This window comes from Stegodyphus dumicola, chromosome X1 (assembly GCF_044657685.1).
Source record: "Stegodyphus dumicola isolate Sdum_Otavi_A_Nest chromosome X1, ASM4465768v1".
Lineage (NCBI taxonomy): Eukaryota > Metazoa > Arthropoda > Arachnida > Araneae > Eresidae > Stegodyphus > Stegodyphus dumicola.
The window spans coordinates 202,604,557-202,630,931 of NC_140780.1; the positions used below are offsets into that span (position 1 = coordinate 202,604,557).

A 26,375-nucleotide genomic window follows, 5' to 3' on the forward strand; every position below is an offset into this window, starting at 1 on the left:
CCTTCAACTGCCGCTTATAAGAAGTCTGGCTCCGATCAGGCTTCTAGACTGGCTTTACAATCTAATGGGGTGTCGTATTTTGGCTTACATCCAATGCGCGTTACGTTGATAGCCGTTTAAAATACCGTACTTTATGACATTTTTCGCTTTTTTTAACAATTATTCTACAGTTAAAATTGCTTCTCAGAAACATATCCATTTTTATTATGAGTATCTTGCGAAAATTCTTTCGAGTGTTTTAAATTGTACTTTGTCATCCCCTTATTTAATGTGATAGTTAATAATATTTTACCAAATTATAAAGCTCAGTAGAATCCAGTGGATAAGACCAGTGAACACATCTATTTTGGATCCTTGTTGCATGGTCCCTTCCGCCACGAAACAAAAAAAAAAAAAAAAAAAAAAAATGAGGCTATGAAAGTAACAGAAATTATACTGTTATAAAAATTGTATTTTATAATAACATAATTGCATATGTAGAAGAATATCGATAAATATGTATAAAAGAGTTTTAATAAATATTTAAACACCAACGCCTCCTCAGAATTCCAATTTTCCATTTAGATTAAAAACCCAATTAAAATTTTTTCCCTCACAGTAGTAAATAGTCTTCAACGATAAATCTAATTTAAAAGAATTAAGATAAAGAATAATTATATATATATATATATATATATATATATTATATATTTATGTAAGAAAATAAAGAATATGTAAAAGATTAAATTAGCAAGGTAAATATCCCTTCTCAATTCTAAATAGTAACTCTCTGCACTGCGTCATTTCTAGATTAATCCATGTCATATGACTCTTACATAATTCTGATGATGTAAATGGAACTAAAACCCAAGCAGCCAATAGTAATTTTACAGTAATATTAACTATCAAATCAAAATGCACTGAGAACCAAAACGGCCGATGCTATTCGCACCGCCGGTGCGAATAGACGCTTAAGCTATTCGCACCAACATCAATCACGCATGCGCATTGAGTTGTCAGATCCGTCAATTGAACCCCATCGAAAGGAACGGATTCTACGTACGCGAACTGCTGTAGTGAATCATTTTTTTAAAAAAAGGCGGGTTTCTACCTTGGCGTAGTTTATCATTTTTTAAGCGTTGGCGACTTTCAAAAGTTTAGAAACGAAAATGGGTTCCTTTTCTTATAAAAAGAAGGAACACATTTTCTTTTTATTAAAGTATGTATAAAAAAGAGCAGATTTTTATGTTCTCAATGTTTATCCTTTCCCTGAACGGTTTGAACAGTTTAAATATCTGATTTGTCGGGGGGGGGACAAAATCTTGTTCACATTTTTTGTACTTCTTAAAATACATTTAGCTTTAAAGGTGTGTTTTGCGCAGTCAAGACTTTAATTCATTCCTCTTTGAAAAATGTCGTCCGATAAAAGATACTAAAAATTAGACAGAGGATTTCTGTGTAGAAAATTTAGAAATGAAATAAGTTAAAAGCGATTATATCAACTATTAAATGAATTATTCTGTATGCCTGCTAATTTTTTTTTTATGGAAATACTTGGCATTTTCAGGACACAAAAAGTGTTTCAAAGAACTTTGAAATATTAGTACAAACACATTAATCAATTAAATTGAAATAAATAATGGGATGGAATTTAAAAGACAGAAATAATTTAATGTAAGACATTTAGATTTAAACATTTGCACACACAAATGATTTATCAGATTTTGTAAGGTTTTATTTCATAAATAACTTTGATTTTGAAATATGGCATTTGAACCTATAAACCTGTGTGGATACTGAAAAAGTGATGAATATACAAGAATATTAACATTTTCAGCAAGTTTGCTTATTGAATAATGAATTCTGACAGTCCTATGCTATAAGAATAGGGTCTAAGTTTGCATAAAAATTCCTCTGTTAAATAGAATTTAAGTAATTTCTATAGCCTTTTTATCAGTACACTAAAGATTTTTTAACTAATTACTCGTCCTCGCTTGCAATTAGAACCATCATTAAATCCCTATTTTATCTAATCATTTCCTGAACATTATCATGTATATAGATTGACCTCGTCTTTGTAACAGATAATTATTATTTACAAATTATTCTCTTGCTGGTGAACTATTAACAACATTCGCTCTCACTACCACCTGCCTTACGGAAATCGGCGTAAAATGCTGATACCTGGGTTGATTGTGCGCATGCGCGAACGTAGGTGGTGGGAATAGCCTGTTAGCTATTCGCACCGTCGGTGCGATTAGCCACTGCGAACCAAAACTAACTTAGTTTGAATTAAGATTTCACCCTGAACATAACGCACTTGCACAACACAGCATTTTCTAGGAACCTATCTACTGTGTTATACGAGTATTAGTTATAATTTCCGGTCAATGACTATAATTATTTAGTTTGTTGGCTACACATTCACTTTTAACTATTCCATTTAATTATTCTAATTAGTAAATTCTATTCAATAGATTTGTAACTACTTTTTTCGAAGGAGATAATGTGTTCAATAATCTACTAGAAAATAAATTATATATATGACATTTAGCCGTTTCGTATAGTTCTCTTTTAGAACAAAAAGGTTTAAAACAACGCCATATTCTGACTGATTACTTCTGATTACGATCCCCCCCCTGTGGCCCCTTATTATCGGAAGCCTCCATTAGCATAGCAAAAAGATTAGGAAGACTTGCTTCAGATTTGAACGCCCTGCTATTTGTTGAAGTTGACTGTTTCCAACTTCTGGTAGCCCTTCTGTTGGGCTCGTCGAATTTTGGCAACCTTTACACGTCAGGAATTTTCACAGCTTAAAAATGCTGCCGGAGCTCGCTTTAACTGCAAGGTAGGATTTTTTGTGCTTAGGTTTAAAACATTTTTCCTTTTGGAGCAAAATTGCTCCTTTCATTTTTTACTTTCACGGGTTTATAACTTTGACCAGATTTATAAGATAAAAGTTTTTTTTTTTAAAATTTACGCAGTCGAGACCGCCCTTGTTTTTTTTTTTTTTTTTTTTGCATTTACATAGGACATTCAACTTAATTTTCCTATCTGAAAATTGTTTGATTATTTTTATTCTTTTGCATTTACCTTGTAATTTGATCGTTAGCCTTGTTAGGCCATTTATATTTTAGGATTTTCCTTTTAAATTATAAGTTTCAATTTTAAGTTTTTTTAATTTGTAGTAATTGCTTTTAGAACTTTAGTACTTAAGTGGCTTAGACAACGGAAACATGTCTAGAAAAGAGACAAATTTAATGAGACTGTTAATTAGTTTAGGTTTATTAAGAATGTTGCGTTCAATTAAACCGTTTGAAGTCTCGGTGAATTTGTTGAAACGTGAATATTGCGTTCGATTAAACCGTTTGAGGTCTCTGTGAATTTGTTGAAACGAAACATGTTTACGTTGGTTTAGTTAATCATCTTTTGAAGCTTCAAAACAGTTTTCCTTCTGTGTGAAACTTTGAACAAAAAAGATTAACAAAAGTTTTTGTACTCCGATTTTTCCCATTTTTCCTGCTGTATAATTTTTTTAGTTCATAAAATGTATAACTCTTAAATATTTTCTTTTTACAACGTGTTTCTAGAAAAAAAGATAGGTTACTTTCAAGTATTTAACAGCATTTTATAGGTTTTTAAATTCCTTAACTATTTAAGATTATATATATATTTTGACCACATAGGTCTTTTATCGTTTGTTCTTTCTACTTCACTTTAAATTATAATATATATATATAATTAGGTACAACTCTGATATACGCCCTAATTTCACCAAATGTGGTGATATGTGTTCTACGCTGATTTTTGGCGCGATTGCGTGTTCTATGGCAACCCTGTTAACGTTGAAAAATCTTTCGCTGGAGCTCGTTGGTTCGCATCTGTGTCTGAGAAGATAGGGGGGAAAGAGAAAATGGTGGAAGTTATTCAACTAAAGTTCGGCAAAAGGAAATATCATTGTGGCCATCCTGTTGAGGGGCAGTGGGTGTTTGGAAGAGTGGAAAGAGGGTCTGGGAGACTATTTTTAGTGGCTGTGCATGATAGAAGTAGGGATTTGTGATTTTATTTATTTGTGAATCAAAGTATGAATTTTCTGGATAGTGTGTCTGGCTGTCATATAAATACGCCAGTGATTACGTGGCAGCATGTTAAAGGCGGTATGAAATTGGTATTTCTGCTGTTCGAAAAAGCATTAATTCATGGTAAGTGCATTTTATTTTATTCTTGTTCTTATTTTGTAGAATGTTATGTTCATTGTTTTTTTAGTATGAATTTCTTTCGTTATTGTTGCTTTTTTGAATTGTTTGAAATTTATTTTAGTTTATTTTGTTGATTAGTGCGTAGTGTCTAGATTATGCAATTCGTAGATGGTTTTTAAAGTTGAAACACAATGCTGTGTACATGGTATTCTTTGAAATTTATTGTTGTTATGTTAATTTATTAAAGCGAGGTGTGAGTAGTTCGTAGATTCGTTCGTTGCCTAAATTGTGCAATTCGTAGATTTTTTTTAAAGTTTAAACAGAATGCTGTGTACATGGTATTCTTTGAAATTTATTATTGTTATGTTAATTTATTAAAGCGAGGTGTGCGTAGTTCGTAGATTCCTTCACTGCCTATATTTTGCAATTCGTAGATTTTTTTAAGTTAAAACATATCGCTGTGTACATGGATTCTTGTCACATATTTTTAGTTAGAAACTTTACGTTTTTGTTATCTAAATTTTTTGTTTTTGTTTCAGATTTTTAGCTTAAATTGTGTGTTCAAAATAGCTTAAATTGTGTGTTTATATGTTATATTTTGCATGTGCGAAAACCACGTTTTTGGAGACATTTTAGGCGTAAAGTTCGAAATGTAGACTAAAAATTTAGATAATATATGGCACCATGGAGTTTCTCGCCAAAAATGTTTGGCGAGAAATTTGGCGACTTGCGAGCGCATATCAGAGTAGTTCCATATAATTATTCTACTTTATTTTTATTTTTAAAATTTTTATTTATGTGTATACAAAGCAGGGGTGAGCAGACTTTTTCAGGGTACGGGCTACTCCTAATTTTTTCAAGGTGTTGCGGTCCACGCAGTGGCGTAGGTGTGGTGAGCTAAAAAAAAGTTCTACAACTTTTATTATAACTGATTAATAAATAAGGAATATGTACTTACCTTCCTAACCATTCCTAAAAAAAATTACTCTTTTAAAACCACGAAAGAAATGAAGTATAACTCTGTTACATGAAATGTCATTGAGTACTGAATGAATATGTAAGTGTTTCACCATAGAAAAATATCCTAAGCAGAGGAAAGAGAGGTGAAATGTAAATCATGACAGCCATCTAAATATCTTCCTTTTCAAAACTGTAGCAAATACAAAGTACTGGAGCGAAAATCTTCTCTGTTTTCGAATCTATTATGAAATCATTAAAAAATAACTAAAAAGTCGTACAGAGATCGATTTTTTTGAAATTATGTAATTTTTTTGAAATTTTTTTTTTGAATTTTGCAAATATGATCATTATTTTATAGATAATTATTCAAAAACTTTTTTATATCTTGCTCTTTCATTTGGTTGCTAAACTAGCACTTTAGATAAGCACGGTAGGAGAATTTACGCTGTGGCAAAGATGCCATTTTACTGCTCTAGGTGCGCGGTGGGACAAGCGGAATCCCACCATGTCATGAATTACCTGAAAGGTTTACCTTTTTCTTTTTCTTTCTTTTTTTTTGGGGGGGGTGCATGAAATAACATTGTATTAGGGGCTAGTAATCTATGTGAAAAGTTACCTTCCCCCAAAAAAAATTATGCACTGAACCTCAAAGGATTAGATTAAAGCAAAACGCAAGATACGAACATAATATTAATAGCCACAAATATATAATTTCAAACGATGCATTTATTATCAAACAATTCAAAATACATTAAAAATAAATCATTTCCATCTATAGTTAGTTCTCGTAGTTATAGTTAGTAGAAGATTTAGTCTGCATATTGTCCTTCAGTCGTGAATATCTCAGTATGTAATTATAACTACTAATCTCTCACTGGATTTTAAATGATCGTCTATGAGACAGGAACGATATGTTGCCTTAATTGTATTCATCATTGAAAATGCAGATTCACACAGGTAGGTAGAGCCAAAGAACGATGGTAAATGAAATGCAACTTTTTTAAAATTAGGATACTTCGTCCATTAGATTCCAAAAGTTAGTCTTAGGTTTTGAACTACGTACTTTTGAAATTATGTCATTTTGAAGGAGAAAAACTTCGTTTTCCTCAAGAGATAAAGAAAATACATAATTTATATTTTCAGTTATTTCTTAAACATCAATACTGCCAAATGGGTAAGAAATGAATGTAACAATTGGTTCTAGTCTAGTAAATTCTTGAAAACGTCTCTCAAATTCGGAGTGAAGTTTTATTATTTTATCATATTTCTCTTTGTTGATTGTACCTCCGTTTTTAAACAACTTGTCGGAAATATTTTTGAAATTTTTTAGTTCATTCTTCATCAAATGGAAAGATATTAGCTTTAGCTTGTTTTTGAAAGTATTAACAAATCCAATCAATTCTACTATTGTTTGATTCCCCCCCCTTGTAATTGCAAGTTCAATTCATTAACATGGCTTTTATATCAACAACAAAAACTACATGGTGTGTATTTAATTATGACAAAGCACACTAGGGCTATCTGCCTAAGAGGAGGGATGCCTTCGTGGAGGACTTTCTAAGGGAAACTGGCTCGTATACACGTTACACATGGGGAAAACCACGAAAACGCCCATGCAGCCAGCCCGTTCGCGGGATTCGAACCTCGGACAGAACTACCAGTGTTCAGCGACTTTACCGCTCCAAAACCTACATGCATCAACCGAAACCCATCACTAAGTTCAATGTAAGCCTTATCATTTGATCCAAAACATCGATTACTTCTTGTAGCAGGTCCCTGAATCTGCAAAAATATACTTAAACAACGAACATCTGCATGACATAACAATTCCCTCGTAATCAGATTCGTTTTCTTCTAGTTGGGCCCGAAACGTTCTTCTCTGAAGACTTCTTTCTTGAATTGAGTTAACAATTTTCATGCAAATTTTCATAACATGACGCATATTTAGAATTTTACAACAGAATGAAGGCCTGTTGTTGCATATACAATGATAAGAAAGGAAATGACGTAAGCCATCGTCTCTGATACACATAGCCAAAAATCCATTGACTGTGCCTGTCATTGATGGGGTTCCCATCAGTTGTCATCGATACAACTTTAAAGATTTTTCACCTTTATGTATTTTTTGATGGTGCAGTAGACATCTCACCTCGTGCTTTCTTCTTTAGAGATAATACTTTTAATAATTCTTCTTTTACACTCATGTCCTTAAAAAACATTCTTATAAAAATGCAAAGTTGAGAAAATCAACCATGCCCGTAGATTCGTCAAACTGCAAGGAAAAGCAAATACAGTTAGTAATATCTTCAGTCAGCTGATCAGCCAGATCAAAATTCATCTCTATACGGCGTGTGACAGTTCTACGCGAAAGTTGTACGGCTTTAATTGCAGAAATAATTTCATTTTTGTTCTTGAATGAATCAAATAATGAGACGCTGGCTTCCAGAAACACTTTTTCTATCATTTCACCATCTACGAAAGGTTTCCTACGTTTTGCTAACACATGACACACGAAAAGATGCATCTGTTGCAGCCTTAGATATAGTACTGGGTTTAATAAAATAATGATTGTTGTCCCTGATTTATTGCGATTTAAATTCTTTTAACTTTTCTTTACGCAATTCGCTTTTTAACGGAAAATCTGTATCAAAACTTCCATGCATGCTTCTGAAATGCCTTTTAACGTTTCCGTTTTTTCGAAGTACCACACTTGCATGACATATACACTGAAGTGACAAATGTCATGGGATAGCAATATGCAAATATACAGATGGCAGTAGTATCGCATAGAAAATGTATAAATGCGAAGTGCTTTGGCAGGGCTTTTATTTTTGTTCAAGTTATTCATGTGAAGAGGCTTTGACGTGATTATGGCCGCACGACGAGAATTAACAGACTTTGAACGCGGAATGGTAGTTGGAGCTAGACGCATGGGTCATTCCATTTCGGATATCGTTAGGGAATTCGACATTCCGAGATCCACAGTGTCAAGAGTGTGACGAGAGTATCTAATTTCAGGCATAACATCCCATAATGGACAGCGCAGTGGCCGACCACCTGCACTTAACGACCGAGACCAGCGACGTCTGCGTAGAGTTGTCAATGTTCACAGACAAGCAACACTGCGTCAAATAACCGCAGAAATCAATGTGGGACGTACGAAGGACGTGTCCGATAGGACAGTGCGGCGAAATTTGTTTTCCTTGGGCTATGCCAGCAGAAGACCGACTCGAGTGCCTTTACTGACAGCACGACATCGCCTGCAGCGACTCTCGTGGGCTCGTGAGCATATCGGTTGGTCCCTAAACAAATGGAAAACCGTGGCTTGGTCAGATGAGTCACGATTTCAGTTGGTAAAAGTTGATGGTAGGGTTCGAGTGTGGCGCAGACCCCACGAAGCCATGGACCCAAGTTGTCAACAAGGCACTGTTCAAGCTGGTAGGGGTTCCATAATGGTCTGGCCTGTTTTTACATGGCATGGACTCGGTCCTCTGATGCAACTGAACCGATCATTGACTGGAAATGGATACCTTCAGCTACTTGAAGATCACTTACAGCCATTCATGGACTTCACGTACTCAAACAACGATGGGATTTTTATGGATGACAATGCGCCATGTCACCGGGCCACAATTGTTCGCGATTGGTTAGAAGAACATTCTGGGCAATTCCAGCGAATGATCTGTCCACCTAGATCGCCCGACATGAATCCCATCGAACATTTATGGGACATCATCGAGAGGTCAGTTGGTTCCCAAAACCCTGCACCGTCAACACTTTCACAATTATGGACGTCTATAGAGGCAGCATGGCTCAATATTTCTGCAGGGAACTTCCAACGACTTGTTGAATCCATGCCACGTCGAGTTGCTGCACTTCGCCGGGCAAAAAGAGGACCGACAAAATATTAGGAGGTATCCCATGACTTTTGTCACTTCAGTGCATAGCACAAAATTTTGCATTCAGCATTGTCAAGAAAAACTGTTCTTCACATTCTGTATTAAAATTGTATGTTTTTATTTTCTTTAACACTTGTTTTCGACTTTGTACCCTTCTTTTAAAATATGACAGATTACTGTTTTTACTACAAAAACACAAGTAACCCAAAATTGCCATGAAGAACTTAAGACTGCTAGACCGTGGAGCGCGGATGTATTCAATGCAACGAGTAGCGAACATACGTGAACCTATGAATCTGTAACCAACGTACGTACTTAAGCGTCATCGTACGCTTCTAATGAAGGTATATGTGTCATCTACGCATTCATCGAATCATTTGCATAAGTAAACACAGTCACATCGATTGTGAAAAGTCGATTCTCTTGTCTAGCTGGCGTCGGTGCTCCATAAATATGTTTCTTTTAATATGTACGCCTTAGGTCTTAGTAAAGGCGGTCACCCCAAAATGTCTTGGTGGTCCACCATTCGATCGCGAACGACTTAATGCCCACCCCTGATATAAAGCATTAATTATAACTGGAATGAGATTTTTGATTGAAAGTATCTTAGAAAAGCTGAAGGCTTTCTAATATTTTAGAGAAAGTTTCAAAACAAGCTTCTTTGTAGCTAAAAATCAAAGAAATAATACATGGTTTTAATATTGATAATACAAAAAACTTTAAAATTTTTGTTAATTGTTAACCAAATAAAATCAGATCACCTTAAAAATTCTTTCTAATGGTATTAAGAATAGTAGCGAAAACACTGCATTATCCTGAAAAGTAATAGCGTAATATTCGGTTTAGAAAGAAATGAAGTTTAAAAAGTAATGTATCGAATTGCAAATGTTTGAAAATGTTCTATAAAATGAAAATATACATATATTTATTGATATTTTCGGCGCAGTTGATTTTTTTCCACAGCTACTACATTGTATTGTCATCCAGTCATTCAGAATGGCTGTGTGAGCAAAATTTGAGTTTCACTGCTTATCACGGAATACTTTAAAAATCGATGCGCATGTTTTGACCGTAGTGACAAACACCATGCGGGAATAAATAAAAGCTTATAAAAATGCGGTTTGTCTTGAAAATTATCGGGACTAGCATAATTAATAATTTTTTAACACTGTTGTTTTAAAAGTGGACAAAGAGCTTGTGTTATAAGATTTGGAAACTCCAGATCATTATAATAGATATGGTTTTAGGTGTTAGAGTTTTAAAATCCCATAAAAGAATGCAATATGTGATGTTTACTATCAGAGCTTTCATGATGAATCTTATCTGTGAAAAGTATTATTTGTTCTAATTTTGAAGGAGCGATCACTTACTTAGCTAATGATAATTTTAAGGGAAGAATGATGACATCTCTAATGTGCAAGCTTATAGTCAATGACTTCATGCCAAACTTTATCGAACCCTTTTTCTACGTCAATAACGCAGGCTGTAACTGTTCCCCTTTTTTGAAAACTTCTCTTTTTGCTTCTATAACACTTAGAATTTGATATACGGTAGAGTGCCCTTTTCAGAATCCAAATTGAAAGTTCTTGATTATGCCGTGTTTATCAAGAAAAGTTTGCAGCCTGTTGTATATTACTCTTTCGAATACTTTTCCAAGACTCAATGTTAAATGGCTATAATAAGTAACACCGAAGCGCTATTACATTATGGCCACCCTGTTAATAAAATGTAGGACGACCTTTAGTCTTCAAAACTGCCAGCACCTGGCGTGGCACTGATTGCACAAGGTGCTGATACGTAGTCAGAGGTATCTGGTACCAAGCGCTCACCAACTGGTCCTGCAATTGCCGCACATTCCGAGGGGCTAGCGTGGCAGCACGAATTCCGTTTTCCAGGTGGGACCACAAATGCTATATTGGATTAATGTCAGGTGAATTTGGAGGTCAAAACATGACTTGAAAGTCACTGGAAGGTTCCTCGAACCAATCCCTGAAGATTCGACCCTTATGACACGGTGCATTATCCTTTTGGTAAACACGATCCCCCACCGGAAATACTGTTGTCATGAATGGGGGAATGTGGTCTGCAACGACGTTCACGTAGCGTACAGACGTCAGGGATTGTTCTATGGGGATTACGGGTCCTAATGTGCTCCATGAAAACATTGCCCACACCATAGTACCCATGCCACCAGCTTGTCTCTGTACAACTGAGCCAGGGTATAGTTTCGAAATCGGCGTTTTAGCACACGCTCGTTTATGTGACGGACCAGAAAACGTGATTCGTAGTACCATACAACTTTCTTCCATTCTTCTAATGTCCAATTCCGATGTTTCTTGGCCCACTGCAGACGCAGCTGGCGATGACGTGCCGTCAGTGCAGGGACATGTTTCGACCTCCGACTGCGTAAGTCCATACTCAGCAATGTACGCTGCACAGTGCATAGTGTACTGTCTGGGTCGCACTGTTGCATTTGGTGGTGTTTTTGGCTGTCGTAGCTCTACGGTCACGGCGATAAATGCGTAGCAATCTCCACTCTCCTCTGGAATCAATGCGCCGTCGACGACACACTGTTGGCTGGCATCTTGTCGTTTCGTCATCTATACACCACTTTCGATATATGCTCACAACAACTTCACGTAAACAGCCCACTAAACGCGCTGTTTCTAATACTGATGTTCCCAGTTGCCGAGCCATAACGATTTGACCTTTATAGAAGTCTGATGAATCAGCTGCTTTTCCCATTATATCGCCAATCGTGCTATGTTCGGAAAGACAATGCACAACCGCTTTATATACTCCAATATCAGCCATGCACGCGTAGTGGTGTTGTTCCTGGGCGAGTCCATTTTCATAGATGTAGGGTGGTCATAATGTAATGGCTCTTCGGTTTAACCAATGCCCATTTTTGCATCACGTAATAATATTCAGGTACGGTCCCACAAGGAGAATGAGAGAAGCAAGGTAAAGGGGAACCCAAGTCCCACAAGCAGATCAAAGACTTAGGCATTACAACAGAAACAAACTTAGCCCTCGAGAGGGAGACCGGCATCAAAGTACAACAAAAAAGATATAGAAAATACAAGCCTGTGCAGGGTACAAAGAGAAGAAATTATATACATCATATTAAAACAAGCTACATATAAGAATGAGATGAAACAGCCTAGGTTACAAAATTACGATCTTTCTTCCTGTGCGCAATAAATGGCCTGGGGAGGTAATCATCTGAGTATACGACAAAAATTCAAAGAGATACGAAAGCTACCTTTACTGCTGCATTGTCATTTCTTGAAGACATTATCAGTAATACTCTGCAGATAAGTTTCGATATACTCTACCGTAAGGTCATCGTGGAGATGTTTATTCCATGCATAGAACTCGGCAAATGTGGTCATTCTTAGAATCTTGATTTGCACTGCTTGTTAATGTCTGCCTTTGTTTATTAGCATATTAATGCCACCTTTGTTTATTAGCTTATTCACGTCCGCCTTTCAAGCCACCCTTCATGCTGGGGACGCGCAGCTCATGATCTGCCAGAATATGGTAGTATATATTTGTCTCTTTCGGTTGAGATTTAATCCCGAGCTTTTGTCCAGTAGTACATACAGATGATTTGCAGTGGCTCTAGTTTTGCCTGAAACATAATTTATGCGCGTTAAAGATACACCACCAGATAACTAACTTTGCCGAAGACGTACAATCGCTGGAGAGTCACATTCTGAATTAGTTTGAGTCTGATTAAGAGCAACTTTGATTTAGTTGCTTTGATCGAGATCCTCCATTAGGCACACCGGTCTTCAATTTTTAAAATAGTCTTGAAGGATGCTGATAGCATGGTTATGACAGGTTTCGCAGTATCATTTGCGTAGCATGCCAAAATCATTGACACTGTTGCAAGGATTCCGCAGCATAAAATCAGTAACGCCCAAGTCCTTAAGCCAGAAGCCCTGCACGACTCCAACAGTGACGTATTTATAAGTTGAATATTTCTCTCTGCAACTGAAGTGCTTGTTCGAGAGATAAACTTTAGGAGATTAATTAGTTCCCGAGGAAAGTTGAGGTGAATCATTTTAAAGAGAGGTAACTCATGGTAGGATTAATCAACATCTGGAACAGAATAGCATCATCATTCCTCACCAATTCGGATTCCGAAGCAGACATTCTACTGTCAACCAGCTATACCGTGCTGTGGAACTTATCAGTGAAGGGCTACAGAAAAAGAAAGTTACAGGTGGACTGTCATTAGACATAGCAAAAGCCTTCGACCGTGTATGGCTCGACGCACTCATCTACAAACTACACAACCTGGGTTTCCCAGTTTACATTACAAACATAGTTAAATCCTACCTAACTGGTAGACACTTTGTTGTTCGCGTCTCAAATATACTCTCAACACGTAGGGATCCCCCAGGGGATAACCTGATGTGCAAGTACCCCTTGCTGGATCAAGTATCAAGTGTGTGCAAGTATCCTACGTATCCCTTACTGGATCCCCCAGGGGAGTCTGCTTGGACCTACCTTATTCAATATCTACGTGAGCGACATTCCCACCACACAGAACACAACACTCGCAATGTATGCTGATGACACTGCGATCCTCTCACAAAATGCATTTATTAGCCCAGCAATACAACGACTACAAGACTACATAAACATACTCGAGACATGGCTGAGAAAATGGAAAATCAAAGTTAATGTGGACAAGACTCAAGCAATTCTGTTTACCAGGAAGGTTATTCAACCAAAACCTGCAACTCCTTGGAGAAGTCATTCCATGGTCCAAGCAAGTCCTTTATCTTGGGGTGATTCTCAGTAAAACTCTCTCATGGTACCCACATATAACATCTATCCTTAATAAGTTTCGAGTTGGTAAAGTCACACTTCACCCCTTAATTTCTCGAAACAGTGTTCTTTCAATAGACAACAAGTTGCTTATTTATAAAACCGTATTGCGTCCCATACTATGCTATGCCTGCCCGGTATGGGCATAGTCATGTAAATCTTATAGAAAAAAATTGCAACAGGCACAAAATTGTGTCCTAAGACAGATTACCAATTCGCCCTGGTATGTTCGAAATCAAAAGTTATATGAAGAATTGGGTATAGAGCAACTTAAGTGTTTTTACTGCCAGTTCGCCCGAAACTTTTATACCACTCTTGTGGATATCAACAACCCAGTTATAAGGATTTACGATTACGACTTTAATGACCCAAATAATAGTAAACGGCCTATGGCCATATTTAGAACCCATATTGTATAACTTATTCAATTTGTTATGTACCTCTTAATATTGTGTTGTAGATTTAAGGTTTTATTATTACTAGTGCACCAAGAGACTCGCACTACTTTGCCTATTATTTATATGAAAGTTTTTTTCTGCACCAGGCTATAGCCAGCTCATTCCTCCTTTCTCGGCCTTCCCAGATAGTACATCAGGTTTATTGAAACTTGACGCACACTTTAGTTTTTTTAGAAATTTATCTTTTAATTTATCTCTTATCTTATATCTATTCCTATAGCTTTAAAAATGTTAAAATCATGATTTAATTATATATATATATATATATATATATCTAAATATATACTAGTTGCTCATGACAGTAATCGAAATAACATATCTATTCTACAAGGGGTAGGGTCCTTCACCCAGGCACCCTGGTGCTACACCATTTCCCCAGTGTAGTCCAAGTGAAAACTAGAAGAATATATATTACTTAATTTAGGCGACGCCATCAAATATGGCAGGAACATTCCTAATAATTTAAGCGGATTAGTGTAACACGAGATATTTAAATGCATATCTATTCATCAATGAAGTACAAATATTAAACATTTTTCTATAGATTTCTTCAATCATGTGCACACTGTAATGTTCATTAACATATTTATGAGAAATCTTATTGAATAGCACTGTAAAGGTTCTAATTATAAAGGCAGGTTTGCGACAGTATTGCAGAAATGAAAATATGCCACAATTTTTTTTTATGTAAAATATATTTCAGTAAGTTATAAAATACAATTTTACAGTTCACTTTTAGTATAAACTATACACAGAAATTGAATATAATCGTAAAAATCGTGTACAAAATTATACATATATATATTTTATCATATATTTCTTTATAACTTATTTATTAATATAATCTTTTCTATTTACAAAAAACACTTTTTATGTGTTGGACCCAAGTGAATATGCTGACCTTTTGTGCACAAAGGAACAGAAAATATTTTGTACGTAGTTATTAGTATACATCATGACACAAATATCGAAACAAGCACTCTAGGCAAAGACTAGATTCTTGAATTTCGTATTAACAAGGAAGGAAATGCACCATTAGGTAAACAGCATTTTAAACAATCATGCTGGATTTTATTTTTAAAAAAGTTAAAAATAAATGTCAAGGAGAATTTTCAAATAAATAAAATAAATAAATTACTATTAAAATATTGTCACTTAGTGAATATAATGCATTTAGGAAGTATTAAAAAATACGTATCACACTGTATAAATTGTACTTCAATATAAACTCATTTCAAACCGTTTTATTGTAAAATATAGCAAAGTATACTCCTTTAAATCAAAGCTTAAAATGATAATTCTTTTTAATAATGATAATTCTATTATTCTGATTGACGAATAGATCATGGGACAATTTTTTTCATAAAGAATTTAAGAATAAAAAATACAAATTTAAACATTTGATAAAAATACAGAGAATGAATTGTTAAAAAAATGGTTCTCTTAAAAAATCTGATTATTTTTATGTAGATTAATATTCAACATCAAGTTGCTATAGTTAAAGTTTTAAGATAATGCCTCATGGGGAATAAGAATTTTAGCTTCATTTTTGAAAATTAAGCAGCTTGACTGTAAAAGAAAAGAAAGTAACAAATATGTGGCACAGATTTTTACGTTTCTAAAATCATTAATAAAATCCAGGATTTGTATGTTCAATAATACACCTTTTACAGAATTTTTTTACTGTCCGATAACCTTCCACGGTGATATTGCAGTCCTGGATGTTCAGTTGTTGAAGTCCTCGGCAGTAGAAAGCAATAGACTGAATGCCTTGGTCAGTTATCATATCACAAGACTTCACGCTAAGCTTCCGCAAATTCGGACAGTGCTCTGAAAGAAGACGCAGGCCATTGTCTGTGACATCACATTTTCCGATATCCAAAGCCCTTAGCCTTGGACAGCTCCTAGATAAAACTTCCATGCTGTGATCTGATACAGCTTCACAACCTCTAACATTAAGATAACGTAGTTTATAACAATGACGTGCTATTTGTTTAATTCCAGCATCAGAGATTTGATCGCACTTTGCAACGCTGAGATACCTGAGGTTAGATCCCAATTTGGCCAATTCATACATACCAAAGTCGGTTACCAGAATGCAGTCACTGATGCTGAAATAAAAAATTGAGTTCAATTAAAAACAGAAGAAGCAAGATACAATTATGAAAATTATAAGATATGAATAGTAAAATTTTTCTATCAGATTAAAAATTCATCTAAGTTATAAGATAAAAACTAGAAAGCTTGAAAAAGCTGTACAGGGTGGCCCACATCTGCTCAGGCAATAATATGACAAGATAGATACCATATTTCTGACACAATGTGCATAGGCGCGAATAAGGGGGGAGGAAAGATGGAATACTACACTGGTGAAATAAATTAAGAGAATTTTCCTATTTGATCTACGATCTCCAGAACTACTGGACAGAGTTTAATAAAATTTGGTGTGAACATAGGTTGATACAATACAAACAAAATAAACATTCAACAGATATAATAGACACACATGTTCGTGTGTAACACTCATGGGAGTCTGAAGGTTTGAAACGGTTGAGGTCTGGAGACCGGGCTGGCCAATCCATCTGGCGAATATTCTCATTCTCGAGAAATTCGTCGACCGGAAGAGCTCTATGGGGCCTCGCGTTATCGTCCTGAAAGATGAACTCGGGGTCCACTGCACCCCAGAAAAGGCGAACATAAGGGCTCCAAGACTCATCCCTATACCTCACACCAGTCATAGAGCCTTTGTCAAAGACGTGGAGAGGTGTGCGGCCATCCAACATGATGCCTGCCCAGTCCATTACACCGCTACTGCCATAATTGTTGATTTCGCGGACACTGGAGGGTAGGTAGCGAGTCCCTGGCTCTCTCCATGTGAAAGTACGGCGAGAATCGGTATTTTAGGCTAAAACGGGACTCGTCGGTAAACAGAACGGTCGCCCACTGCTCTGTACTCCAATCACTATGCTGCTTGCACCATGCTAATCGGACTCTCCTTTCCGTAGACGTGAGCGGAACGCAAACAGCCGGTCTTCTGGCAAACAAACCTCTCTCATTCAGTCTTTTGGAAACAATCACCCTTCTTACACGGGTTCCTGTGGCTGCATACAGGTCCTGAGAGAGCTCAGAAGCTCTCTCTCTCCCTCTGTTACGCCTCGCTAAAATAGATAACTAGCGATCTTCTCTGGCCGTCGTGGCTCTTGGACGACCTTGGCCAGGCTTTCTCTCGATGGGTCCAGTATCCTGGAACTGTTTCCATAGGTTACACACGACGCTGGGCGTTAAATTAAACTCTGCATATCTGGACTTGCGATTGGTCTGCCTCTAGCCTCCCCACAATTCACCACCTCATTCCCTCATCTACACGTTGGTTGTTACTCATTTTTACTGTTCCGATGTGAATTTAACCGATTGCTGCAAGATAACACAATAAATTCGCCGAGGTGTGCTAGCGCACACAGTTCGTCTTACCCTCCACGCGCTTATAAAACCTGTTTTTCGGATGGCTCAGCCTACACATGCGTGTACGCTTACGTATTTGCCGTATAAGATTTGTATTTTTATCTAGAAGCAGTGGTTTTTCCTTCAGTTCAGTTCTTTTCATGCAATTCGATAAATATGCAAATTCTCTTAATTTATTTCACCAGTGTATTTTGGCGACACTAAATCGCTGGATAGACTAAGACTAAAGGGCTACGGTCTCCTCCAAAGCGCGTGCCATCAGTAATAAGCAGGGACACGCTTTCTCGCGTGCCACCCTGTATAATACGAATTTTACACCTACATAAAAATAGTTTCATTTAAACAAAACATATCTCCGACATAAGGTAATTCTGCAAGAAATAGTAAATTAACCTATAAAGATGATATCGAATCTGTGAAATAGCAAAATATAAAATTTCGCTTTTATAAGATGCTGGATCTTGTTCATATATATGGAATTAGTTTGAAATTGGCAAATTAATAAATTACAAAAAGCGGGGAAAATACAGATACACTCGAAAGTAATGAGCCTCTCTCTTAAACGCAAGTATACTAAGCAAAATTGCTGGCATAAAAAACCTGCATAATAATATGCAAATAATAAAAAATACTAAGATTTTAAACAAAGCAATGGGGCAGTCCAATGCTTTTAAAACTGGATAATCTTTATGTTTGGGCTTTATTATCAAACGTTTTTCTGATATTTGCTAGTAAATTTTTGTAACTTGACCGTTTTCATCAGCTGACATAATATAAAAGAGGATTCCCTACTGGCCTTTTTCAGGATTGGTTGCTTGTATCATCGTATAGCTACTAAAGTAGAGTGTGATATCAACACAATTTTATAGTATGCGCGCAACTACAGCGAAGAACATGTAGAATATCCCTGTGCACATCCCGGTCGTTCATGACTTATAAATGTAAGCAGAGATCACTCCATTGCACTTATAACAACTGACCGCTCTTATGGCATTTCTACGGATATTATGAGGCATGTGTAGAATATTTTGTGTGTCTAATAGCATGCGTATCTACGCAAATGAGCTTCATGGTAAGACGCCTCAATAGTGCGAAGCCTTTCGTGACTAGGAAAGTGAACGCGCAGTTTTCAGTGATAAGTTCAGCATCTGTTTTAGTAGGCATAGTAGTCCAGTACATGTGTGCGCACGTGTGAGTGAAGAGCTACCTCATATGGCTCAATGCAATACATGGCCTTCGCTTGGTATTATGAAGTCGGCTGCCATATCTTTCGTCATTCGGAATGTCCGAACGTTTATAGTGGACAACCTAATCGGTTAATGACATGAGATAAGGTAGTTAGATCCATCGCAATCGCTCCCAGTTACCGTTTAAAGTGGCGCATTTAAGCAGGCCACTGCGCGAGAAGACACTAGTCGTGTAGTTGCGGTTGCTGTAAAGACCTCTTGCTTTGGTAGTCCAGACCACCGGATCAGTATCCAATAGGGGATGTGTGTGGCCAGGTGAAAAATAGGGGATGTGGTCGCTCTCCACAACAGTTACCGATAAACACTGTTATTCTCCGCCAACGGCTTGAAGAAGCACGGGAGGGGGAATCTGTATCACAAGGAAACGACTGTCTGAAACCACGTGGATAAAATAAATGCTGTGCGGTGATGTCGACAAGAGTTAAAATCGCGAACGGGGGAGAATGGCCAAAGCCTTGAAGCGCCTATTTTAAAGTAACAGACTATAGCTATATGTTAATAACTCAGCTTTCAAGTAGGTGAAAATAAAATATGGGCATCAATATTTTTAAACATTTTATTACATCAATGGATATTTTATGGAGAGGAGTTCTGAATTTACGAATTCGCGCAGGTATCAGTAATATCGGTTTGTTGGTAATTATTTCCTTCACAATCAACAAGAAAATATGGAACAGCCTTCATTATTGAATTGCGAAATTTGGATGACTTTGCCACAGAAGTTTTCTTTAACAAATATTTTATGAGAAAAGTATATTTGCAAATAATTACCGTATTCTTTTGTGCAGGCTTTTGTGTTTTAAATAGCTATCATATCTAACTAGAGCAGGAAAATCCATTCTCCGAATCAATGTGAAGAGAGAGCTTATTTTTCTCATTTCTTGCTCCGGATACCTGATGAAAATGCAGCAACACAGTAAAATGAGGTAAATCATAACTCGTCACCACCTAGATTTGGTCGATTGGGTTTTGTACTCTTCCTCCGATGAGCATTTCTGTGATGTAATTAGTTAGCGAATTCACCTAGAAATGGCATATCGTGGCTCGAATCCAGAGTGAAACAGTTGACTTCCTCCGTTTCTTATTCCAAAATACCTAATAGTCTTAGCATATTTTACGGTAAGCAGCAGTTAAGCCTTATGTTGAGAGAGTATAACTGAGCTTATTGGTGCATTTAATGTTGAATTATTTACATGGGTGGCAGACATTTTTTGAGAGATTTAGTAAGATTTGGAACATAGTGCTCCCTCCATTACTTCTAAAAGAAACTGTTGAAGTGCAGTAGTATCCCCTTCCGAAATTTTCTCTCTTTTTGGCGTGATTAGGAAACGCAGGTAAAATTTTGAGTGCTAAGATACGACAGTATTCTTCGATATTTCCTCCTAAAGCAGTTAAAGCCTGCAGCCTTTCGGTTACCCTCAATGAAAACTTCATTCAAGACTATAGGTGATGAATGTCGTATTGGCGTAATATTTTCCAAAAAAATCGATGTGAGCTATTTTTATCATCATATTCGTTAAGAAGTTTTTTTTTTTTTTGTAGTTTCATACGTGTTTGAGAGAATACTTATTCCATCAAGTAATATCTTCTATTCCTCTTTTAAATAACCGCGAAAAATGCGTGTATATCAATGATTGAAAGATGTGGGTTATGGTCGAAAGAAGATTCATATTGTTTCCCAAAATTTTCAATCTGTTCTACATCTACACGGAATGGTTCAAGATAAACTGTCGGTAACTTCTTAGTATAGGAATGAGAAATAGGCGTAGGAGTACTTGGAAGCAAATTAGAAACTGGAACATTATTAGCAGCTACAGGTATGACATTCTGAATAACTTTCCCTGCTTTAAAAATAGTGAGTATGCCACTGCCTGTATACTCTTCAAATTGTAAACACCAGATTCATATTAAAGCATCAGAGAATAAATTATGGATGTTATCCAATAATTTCATTTCACTCAACAAATCCGAAAGTTCATCACAAAAATATTCCAAATCATCATTATTCACATCTTTGAAACTACCATTATTAACGTCTGTCAACTTCGTAATAAAGCGAGTATTATTTGCTCTAACGCTCTTTTGTTTTCGTTTAAGGAGCGTTATATCATCCATAGCGTCACTTTGGAACGACATTTCAAATGCGCCAGTAAGGAAACAAAATTCTAAACAATATAATTAAAGCAAAATAAAACCACACTTGTGTCTAATTCTAGATAACAGGAGCGTAAATTTTCAAAATCCTGCATCTACCAAATTTCAGCATGCGTTTCGATATACATTTTATTTTGTTTATTAATCATACAATTGTTGTAAACATAAACATATTCTTAGAATTTTGTTGTGCTGCCAGATTCCAAAGTTCAATGAAACTCCGAGCGAAGGAAAATCGTAACTGACTGACTGACGTCACGAGCAGTATTGCATAGACCTTATAAGAAGGCTGCAGAATTTAGTTTTTTCTCAGCTTTAAATATTAACGAGAAAACCTTTTAGAAAGAATTACCAAACTATCTTTCTTTAACCTCGTCTGGATGCGCCATATTATTGCCCAACTAATGAATTGTCGGATGTATTATTAAGGTTGTTCCATAACTTTCTTTCATGACCAGCTCGCATCAATTTTATTTTGCACGTTTACATAAATTTGCAGCTTTATCTCTCAAAAATTATTTCCATCGTTTCTAATCGACGTCTAGCGATAATAGAATACGTTTCATTCGCACTGAAGAATTAGTTATACATGTTCTTTCATGCGCCTTCGAGTATGGGAAATCACGAGAAGCATTTGTGACATGTAATATTGCATTGTTTTAGAAGGCAACAATACTAATGATACTGCAAAAGAGAATTGCGCTGCTTACGGGAAAAACGCTATAAGTTTTAGAGTAATTTGTTCTAGGTTTAGGAAGTTCGAGAGGTAATTTTAATCAGAAAGATGAAGACAGTAGCGGTCGTCTATCCACTACAGGTACAGATCTCATCAAGGGTATGGTTGACGATACTTTAAACATTCCCCGAACAATGGTACACAGTCATCTCAGAAAGCTCGGCTACACTAATCGATCTGAATTATGAGTTCCACCTCAACTGGCAGACAGCCTCTTCTTAACCATATACTTCAATTTGTGATTTACTTTTCAAGTAAAATAAAAGAGAACTTTCGAAGAGGTTAGTTATTGCAGATCAAGCTTCAATTTTGAATGAGAAATCAGGATCACTTTTGGGCCAAACACAGTAGCCTTTAATGTTAGCTTCTCAATTTCCACCTGGAAAAAGTTTTAGTGACAACACAGTGGTTCAGAAGGGTATCATTCATTATGAACTACTTCCAAAAAATGAAACAATTAATTAAAAAAAGGGGCCAGTGCTAATATACAGACAAGGCATCTTCTACCTGCACGATAATGCCAGCACCCATATCTTTAGCCGTTAGAACCAAACTAGCACTTGAAAGCTATTTTGCTGGCAAATCACAAACATTTAGGACAGATGGAGTTACGCAGCTTTTGGAAAGATGGTAGAAACTAATGGATCGTATACAACTAAAAACAAAACGTAAAACATGAAGTACTGTGCACGTTTTACTTATTAATAAAACAGGAGGGGGCATTTGGGACAAGCTAATATAAATATCTTAGAAAACAAGATATATTTAGGAATACAGTCTTTTATCAAAGCATACATTTTCACATTAAGAAATTCATTACAGAATAAAAAAAAATTCCCCAACAGTGTAGGCTACTGCGAAATTATTGTTAGCATTTTACTCTTTTATAAGGATACAGATGTAAGACCGTTTCTGTGCGAACTTTGCAATATAAAAAGTGACACTTTCTATTCTTCCGTAAAGAAATTCTGGTAATTTCTAGTTAACTACAATTTTTTAATACCATTAAGCAGAGAATCAAAGAAAAGCAAATTTTAGAATATACAAACTATTATTCGATTATATCCTTCGTATCTATAGTATTTACTAAACTAAAGGAAAGCATGAGAGAAATACTGAACAGGGTGGTCGAAAACTACATAAAGAATTCGGAAATGCTTTTAAATCATGGGTGTCTAAATTATGACCATTTGAGAGCAGCATTGCAAAGAAAAAAATTTGCGGGCCCTCACATACAAATTTTTTAACAAATTGAAATAAAAATTAACTTTATGTTGTTTTATTAAAATAAATTAACTCCTTTTTATTATTATTTTTTAAAATTTGAATTAGATATGTATAGGTACATATTTATTATTAATTTGTAAAAGTTTCGTTTCATTTAGTTTGGATTTCATAAAGATGGAAAAAAATTCAAATTAATGAGATGGATGAATTTGCTTTTGTTGAACAAAGCAAATTGATATCGGGTTCAATAGACGAGGTTGCAATTCTTGATGCATTTTCAAGATGTTTGTCCGTTATCTTTGTCCTATTTTTGTTTTTCGCATCTTTCATTCTTGAAAATAATTGTTCATAAATATAGGTACTGCCAAAAGCTGAAGACATTAATAAAGCATGATTGTGACAATTAGGATATTTATCGCGGGGTAGGTAATCTTTATAAAACTCCAGTAAAGAAATATTTTCAAATTTTCCATTCAGTTGAATGTCACTTTGCAGTTAATACATCATGACATACTAAGATGTTTATTTTTTAAATTTTTAATTTAAAATAAATGTCAACGAATCGATTATATATGAATCAAATTCAAACATTTATTTTTTTAATAAAAATATGTAGATTTAAATAATTAAATAACTTGCGTTTGGGCTGCATTTTAAAGACTTTTGGGCTGCACTTAAGACATCCATGCTTTAAATATTAAGCAGATGATTATAATCGAAAGCAGACTGAGCGCCCCAGACAGCACTGTAGCATATCGATATTAACACTCGCAATCAAAGATAGCACTGCAAACGATATTGAAAACTTTTTCTGTTGTGGCATAACTTGAATATTTAATTAATTTTGTGATATGCAGCGTGCTCATTGGCTTCAGCTATTTGGATGCTAGTGGGCATGGAAATTTGGACCTCTCTATATTTTAGATTTTACTGGGATAAAATAAATAAATTAATAAAAATCAAATACATGAATAAATAAAGTACAGTATATAGAAACATTAAACGAGATAATCATATACAAGCCTCTTGCTTATTCTACAAGATAGAGACAACGTGCCTGCTTAAAACTGGAAACAGTCTTAAAGGTAACGATAGTCCTTCCTCCTTTTAAATGATAAGGGTTGAAAATGCATTTGATCCCCCAAAAGCAAAAATAATACACTATATATTTCTCAGAACGAGCGCGAAAGCTAAGTTTTATACAATATACTTACCAAGTAAGTACCAAGTAAGTATATTGTATAAAACTTAGCTTTCGCGCTCGTTCTGAGAAATATATAGTGTATTATTTTTGCTTTTGGGGGATCAAATGCATTTTCAACCCTTATCATTTAAAAGGAGGAAGGACTATCGTTACCTTTAAGACTGTTTCCAGTTTTAAGCAGGCACGTTGTCTCTATCTTGTAGAATAAGCAAGAGGCTTGTATATGATTATCTCGTTTAATGTTTCTATATACTGTACTTTATTTAGACAAATGAGCAAAAGCTTATCTTTAAAATTTAAGAAACATGAGGAAATAAGTCGAAATTACGCTCTTTATTTTGCCAGATTACAAATAGAATGTATGAATTTTGTTTTTCAAATGAAAAGAATCGGAATAGCAGGCATGAGAGCGTTAACACACACGCTTTCGTTATGTATCAATTGTTTAATAGGCATTGGGTTTATTTGACTAAGGAAAGCCACATTAGGGCTATTTGCCTAAGGAGAAGCAATATCTTCGTTGAAGAGTTCCTAAAAGAAACTAGGTCACATTCATGTCTTCGTAAAAAAGAAGCCGTTCTCGGAAGGTGGTTAAAATAGGCTGACTGACTGACATGTCGTTCAGCTCGTGTCCGAATCTCTTATACGATAGAGATTTTTGTGATTGCAGCGTTATTGTGGAACTGAAGCTTTTAACTTATCGTTTTAAAAGTCTCTTTTCGAGGGAGATGAAATGAATGAAATAAGCTGCAAGGGTTTCGAATATCTAACCCATGAATACTTTCAGTCAAAACCGGAATGAAACTTAAGAATAGACAGCCCTCCTTTTCTTTATTACATAACCTCATTCCTTCGTGAAAAGAAACAAATAACGTTTGCAGTCTTTTCTTTCGTTTACAAACTCACCTGAGTTCTTTTAGCATCATGCAGAAACTAGCTATAGCTTTTATGCCGCAGTCAGTTATCTGAACACATCGACGTAAGTACATGTGAGAAATCTGTGGTGAATTGCGGACGATAGTTTTCAGGCCAAAGTCTTCGAGACCGTGGCAATCAGTGAGGTCCAGAAATTGAAGAAATAACTGATGGTGATGAACAACCTGAGGAGGAACATGCAGCGAACCACTAGATGGATGATCTATAACAGAGTCCGATATCTCATTCGATAAACTTCTGGGTTGGATCGTCGTGATTTGCTGGCAACCTGGGAGATAAAAGTAGGGATTAGACAGTAAATACTACACAGAACTCAAAACAAAGAAATAAGTACTTAATATAACATTTAATGCCTTCTTATCTAATATACTGTCAAAGAACTGAATGCTCATATTTTAAAGAAGAAAAGCAAGGGCTACGATAATTTACACCTTTACTTACGAATAGCAAAACAGTATTGCTAGTGTGTATCAAGTTTCACAAATTGCAGGTTAAGAATCGGCTACTGAAAAATCAATGCATACTGGATTATGTAGTTAGGTTGCCTAACTACATATTAGAAATCCAGAGTTCGGTTTTGAAATCATACAACGTTTCAGACAGCAAGCTCTAAGTAGATGCAAGTCTCTTTCGATGAGTGCACGCAGATCAATGCACGTTCATGAAACTTTTAAGTATTGGAATTTGTACGCGATTTTCTGTTGGTAACTTATAAAAACAAATCAAATTTCGTATGTCTCGAACAAAAATAATTTATTGTTTCTTAACTGCAATTTGTTTATAACGTCGCATTTTGCTTATAATGACTTAAAAGTTGCATTTTGTTTAGATGTGCACTTCGCTAATAATTTGCCTCCATCACTATTAAAAGATATGCTATAACTAAACGTTTTTAACAGGGTTGAACCTGAACCGAAAAAAATCTACTTAACATAGAGGATACCCAAATATGTGGAATATTTTGGGCAGGATAAAATAGAATTAAAATATTTGTGTAATTGGAATTATTTCAGTTAGAAAATTTAGGATACAAGCTTTTCTATAACTGGGTACAGCTATCTCTGACGATAAA

At 35.7% G+C, this 26,375-nt stretch overlaps 1 protein-coding gene across 2 annotated transcripts in view; it reads right to left on the minus strand.

The window, feature by feature from the left end:
* Positions 1-15,013: 15,013 nt before the first annotated feature.
* The window catches only part of LOC118182025 (uncharacterized), a 153,431-nt gene continuing 142,069 nt past the window's right edge, over positions 15,014-26,375 (minus strand). For both annotated transcript variants that reach the window (XM_035351289.2, XM_085808079.1), the window contains exons 4-5: positions 25,274-25,571; positions 15,014-16,448 (exon numbers count right to left, since the gene is read on the minus strand). In XM_035351289.2, coding sequence (XP_035207180.1) covers positions 15,965-16,448; positions 25,274-25,571 — 782 coding nt within the window. In that variant the 3' untranslated portion in view covers positions 15,014-15,964. The remainder of the gene's footprint in view (positions 16,449-25,273; positions 25,572-26,375) is intronic.